General features: G+C 35.9%; 1 protein-coding gene and 1 long non-coding RNA gene across 2 annotated transcripts in view; one reads left to right on the top strand and one right to left on the bottom strand.

Annotated features, from left to right (window-relative positions):
• LOC106875471 (uncharacterized) overlaps positions 1-5,499 on the bottom strand; it is a 308,728-nt gene that overhangs the window by 10,996 nt on the left and 292,233 nt on the right. The gene's annotated exons all lie outside the window — the stretch shown is intronic.
• Positions 1-5,499, top strand: part of LOC106880546 (cullin-1) — a 40,644-nt gene that overhangs the window by 6,893 nt on the left and 28,252 nt on the right. Inside the window, exons 3-6 of the mRNA XM_014930535.2 lie at positions 481-622; positions 2,183-2,346; positions 3,582-3,744; positions 4,332-4,462. Of these exons, the coding sequence (XP_014786021.1) occupies positions 481-622; positions 2,183-2,346; positions 3,582-3,744; positions 4,332-4,462 (600 nt within the window). The remainder of the gene's footprint in view (positions 1-480; positions 623-2,182; positions 2,347-3,581; positions 3,745-4,331; positions 4,463-5,499) is intronic.

The raw sequence follows: 5,499 nt of genomic DNA, 5'->3' as shown, positions 1-5,499 counted from the left end.
ATATATATATATATATATATATATATATATATATATATATAATGTGTGTGTGTAATTATTATTAGTATTATTAAAAGCAGCAAGCTGGCAAAACCATTAGCACACCAGACAAAATACTAAGTGGCATTTCTTCTGGTTTTATATCCTGAATTCAAATGCTGCTGAGCTTGATTTTACTTTCCACCCTTTTGGTGTCAATAAAATAAATACCAGTCAAGCACCAGGGTCGATGTAATCGACTTACCTCCCCCTCTCCCCAAATTCCAGGCTTTGTGCCTGTAGTAGAAAGAATTATTACTATTATGTGTATGTGTAATTATTATTTTTATTTGTTATTGTCTGTTGTCACATATCTCATAGGGGTAAGCTGTTTTGTTGACAATGTTCTTTGCCTACTGCCTACCCTGAGTTTTTACTCATGGTACATGTCAGGTCGATATAGATGTTTTTGATTTTTGTTTTTCTCTTTCAATTTTGCAGTTAGCTTTGATCACTTGGCGGGACAATTTATTTCGCCCTCTGAATAAGCAGGTAACCGACGCTGTTCTTAAACTAATAAAACAAGAACGGCAAGGGGAGACAATCAATACTGGTTTGATTAGTGGAGTTATTAATTGTTATGGTAAGATTTTTTTGTGCTTGTTTTACTTATGTATTCTACTTTTACTATTTGGAGTTAAAAGTTTCACTATGTTGTAGTGGGTAAAATTTTCTTCTTTTCATTTGTGGGTTTGAAGAGAGGGACTATTCCTTTTGGTCTTTGCAGGTCTTCCAAGACCTGTGAGATTGAGGCTATTAATGTTCCATTTAGTGTTGCAAGTTGACACCTACAGAAACGATATGAACAGGGTGGAGATTCTAGAGGGCTGATGTTTTAGGGGAGAAAAGATATAGGAGGTTAGTAAAGGGCTTAGGAAGTTGGACACAACATGGGTGATGAAAGGAGGAAAGACGAATAAATCAGGAGTATGAGAACAGTTGACACATGGGCAACCAACTCCAAGGAGCAGTGAGGCCATTGTGGTAGAGTTAGTAGAAAAGCCAGAGAGAGAAAGAGAACAAACCAGTAACAAAAATAAATGTAAAAAACCGGAAAATGACAATCCAACATGTATAAAATGTTAAATTGTTCTTTGTTTCTTTCCTGTGTATCACAAGGAAAAATATTGGCAAAGAAGTTTTTGAATTTTCATGTTTTAGTTTAGGCCATGACAGAAAAAGTTTGAGAATTAGTGTTTTAATCCCTTTTTGAGATTATGTTTTGTATAAGAATATGCTGGCTATTTGTATCACTGGAATTGCGAACCTTTTTAATAAGGATTGATTTCCAAGGGTTTGTATTGAAAAGGTTTAGAGTTGAAATTTCTCTTTAACTGTATACGCTTTAATTACTACTCACATAAGTTTGGAAATGTTATCGTCATAGTTATTTAATGTCCATGTTCCATGCTAGCATGGCTTACCTAGTTTGAAAAGATGTGATGGGCTCAAGGACTGCATCATGTTCTACTGTCTGCTTCGATGTGGTTTCTGTGGTAGGATGTCCTTCCTAATGCTAACCATTTTACAGTGTGTTCTAGTGTGGTGCCATGCAGCTTGCAAGACTAAGATCTGTGTGGTGGAGAGACTTTATGCTAGAAGAGATAGAACCAGAGCAGAACGGGTTTCTTACTGTAGTGAAAGTGCATGGTTACTCACATTGTAGTAGAGAGGGTAAGAGTGATTGGATGAAGGTGGAAAGAGATAAAAATGACGATGTGTCTGGGTCGACCCGCAAGGTGCAAGGTGAGTAGAAGTGGGGACGTAGAAGAGATAACAGAAGTGTAGTTGAGTGGAAGTTGCAAGAGTGTATGGGAGTGTGGGAGATGAGATGGATGAATGGGTGAGGGAAGGTAGGCAAAAACTGTAAGGATTAGATAGAGTTGAAGGTTGGATAAAGGGTAGGTGAGAGTCAATAATACATGAATTGGGAGAATAGGAGATGACTGACAGTGCAGAAAATAAGGGGTGTGGAGAGCAGCAGAGTAGTAATGATGATACAGTAGACAGGAGAAGGATGGTAGGGATGACATGGCTGGATAAGTTAATTCTTTCTCTGGTAGCTCAGGTGGCTATGATTATCCTTTTGTTTGATACCTGAATGTTGACACCTTATTTTCACAAATGATGTTTTCTTGTTTAGTTGCTCTTGGTCTAAGTGAAGAAGATTCCTCAATTAAGGGACCAGCTCTAGATGTATATAAAGAAAACTTTGAAACACCTTTCATAGAAGACACTAAAGAATTTTATACAAGAGAAAGTAAAACGTTCTTGGAGCAGAATCCTATAACTGAATATATGAAGAAGGTAAGATCCGCAATCGAAAGGAACTTTTTGTTGTCTGTATTGGCAAAAGCTAATCAATAAAAGTTTTTTTTTAGATAAAAATGGTGTCTATTAACCTTTTGTTACCATACTTCTATTGAAAGATGCTGCCTTTGTTTCAATAAATTTTGAAAATACAAGAGATTTAATTAATAATTTAGTCATTATTAAGCTGGTGTTTGTAACATAAAATAACGTGGAATTTTTATGGGAGGTTTTCATTTAGAATCACTTAGTCTTTAGTATTCGGATTACTTTGTCAAGTGTATTCACATTGTATTGAATTAATCCTGCATTATTTTGTAACTTTGAGATTTCAATGATGTAATTATTTTTAGAAAGACTTTGTAGGGTAGGTGTGAAAGGCCTAGCTGTTTTTAACATAAAACAGGTAGTGTATTTGGGCTGGAAATAGCTGGTTTAAATCCTAAAGGGTTAAAACAGGAACTTTGTATCATAGAAGCAGTGTTGGTGTTAGGCAGATTGATATCAAAAGGGTTAATTTTCTGCAGGTTGGGTGAGTAAAAAAAATCCAACATCTCAGATTTATTTACATTATTTACATTCGATGGATATTTGTCCTCATCTTGTTTGTTGTTAACACGTTTTAGCTGATATACCCTCCAGCCTTCTTCAGGTGTCTTGGGGAAATTTAGAACCTGGGTTCTCATTCCTAAGGTATTTTTTGATATTATTATTATTAGTATTGTTATTGTTCAGGTCACTGCTTGGAATCAAACTTGGAATCTTGGGGTTAGTAACCCGTGCTGTTAACCACTACACCATATGCCCATGGGCATATGGCGTTTGATTCCAGGCAGTAATCTGAACAATAACAATATAACAATACTACTATTAATAATAATAATATCGAAAAATACCTTAGAAATGAGAACCCAGGTTCGAAATTTCCCCAAGACACCTGAAGAAGGCTGGAGGGTATATCAGCCGAAACATTGTGTTAACAACAAACAAGATGAGGACAAGTATCCATTGAATGTAAATATTGTACATAATTCCTCATCTCTTAAATATAGAACCGTATCTCAGATTTGTTTTTGTTCAAAGAGAACAAAAATAGGGAATCTTATACTTTGGGCTTACTAAGAAGTAAATTACTTCTTAGTGATTCCTTGGTTATCAAAGTAATGAGAAGATAATAATCTTAATTTCTTTATCTTCATATTTTTTAATGCATTTAATATATTTCATTTCAGGCTGAGACCAGACTTACAGAAGAACATAACCGTGTTCAACTTTATCTTCATTTAACTACACTAAATGCTTTATCATATATGTGTGAGAAAACATTGATAGAAAATCACATTGACCTCTTTCACATTGAGTTCCAAAATTTGTTGAAGGATGACAAGAATGAAGGTAAGTCCCAACATTTAATTCTACCTGAATTCATCAATATTTAATTAATCTTATTTAACCCATCAAATGAGAGAATGCTTCTCAAAAGGGATTTTGGTAGAAATGTGTAACTTTTATTTTTTTTGTGAGTGAACTAGAATATTGTTCAATAATAAGTGGTGGGTTTTTTGTGATTTTTAGGTTTATTTTCTCCCTTCTCTTTGGGTGTTTCTGATGATAGTATGTTCAATGCATTTGTTGGCATTTTTCTGTCGTAATACTTCACCTTCCTTTCACTTAATTTTGAAACGAATGAAGAATTTAGTAAAATAACTTTGTAATTATTAATTTGATGTTTGGAATATAAATAATCACAAATTTTATTAAAAAGGCACACACATGATGGGCATCTAATCCATTTCTGTTTACCAAATTAATTCACAAAACGTTGGTCAGCTGAGGGTTTGGTCAAGCTGTTGTGCAGTGAGACTGAACACTAAACCAAGTAGCTGCAAAGTGAACTTCTTAAGCATACAGCTGCCATGCCTGTATGTTATCTACAAACTGAATTAACTGTTGTTCAAATTAGTTTTGCTTATTCATTTCAGATTTAAGGCGAATGTATCAGTTGGTATCCCGAATAAAGGATGGCCTAGGAGAATTACGTATTTTTTTAAAGAATCATATCTACAACCAAGGTCTTGCTGCAATTGAGAAATGTGGAGAAATGGCTGTGAATGTAAGTGTTAGGCTGCTTTGTCATTATTATTTCTTAGCAGACTCTATCATATATTCTTATTTCTCTATTGCCCACAAGGGGCTAAACATAGAGGGGACAAACAAGGACAGACAAAGGGATTAAGTCGATTACATTGACCCCAGTGCATAACTGGTACTTATTTAATCGACCCCCGAAAGGATGACAGGCTAAGTCGACCTCCGCGGAATTTGAACTGAGAATGTAACAGCAGACGAAATACTGCTAAGCATTTCGCCCGGCGTGCTAATGTTTCTGCCAGCTCGCCTATCATATATTCTGCTGGGGTTTTTTTCAGGCATTGGACAAGGTGGGGGGGGGGCATGCTTGGTCATTATCTTGAAGGGTCTCTGATCGATTGTCCAGCAATACTTTGTTCTGTACTTTATTGATTTGTGAGTGACAAAATGGCAAATTGACATCGGTCGGAAGGGAAGTAACCGAATACTGTACCGTATTTTTGCTTGATAAATTGCAGATGCTGATATATGTACATAAACTCACACGCAGATACATGAACTGGTACTCTGTTGGTTATGACAGTGAGGGTTCCAGTTGATCCGATCAACGGGAACAGCTTACTTGTAAAATTAATGTGCAAATGGCTGAGCACTCCACAGACACGCGTACCCTTAATGTAGTTCTGAGAGAGATTCAGTGTGACACAGAATGTGACAAGACTGGCCCTTTGAATTACAGGAACAACTCTGTTAGCTGAGGAGCCTGGAGCAATATGAAATAAAGTGTCTTGCTCAAGGATACCATGCACTGCCAAGAATGGAACTCACAATCTTACAATCATGAGCCAAATACCTTAACCACTAAGCCATGTGCCTTCACATGCACATATAAATATTAACCTTCAAAAGAATAATATTTATTACCTTAAAGTAAATTAAACAAATTTCTCATTTCTATGACTTCTCCCAGAATTACTCTGTCATTTACTCTCTCTCTTCCTCCTCTGTCTCTATAATTTTTTCCCACCGTGTGTGTGTGTGTGTGTGTGTGTGTGTGTG

Source organism: Octopus bimaculoides, chromosome 4, assembly GCF_001194135.2.
Source record: "Octopus bimaculoides isolate UCB-OBI-ISO-001 chromosome 4, ASM119413v2, whole genome shotgun sequence".
Taxonomy (NCBI): Eukaryota; Metazoa; Mollusca; class Cephalopoda; order Octopoda; family Octopodidae; genus Octopus; species Octopus bimaculoides.
Note: the sequence above shows the minus strand (reverse complement) of the source record. Positions and strands in the feature narration are given on the sequence as shown.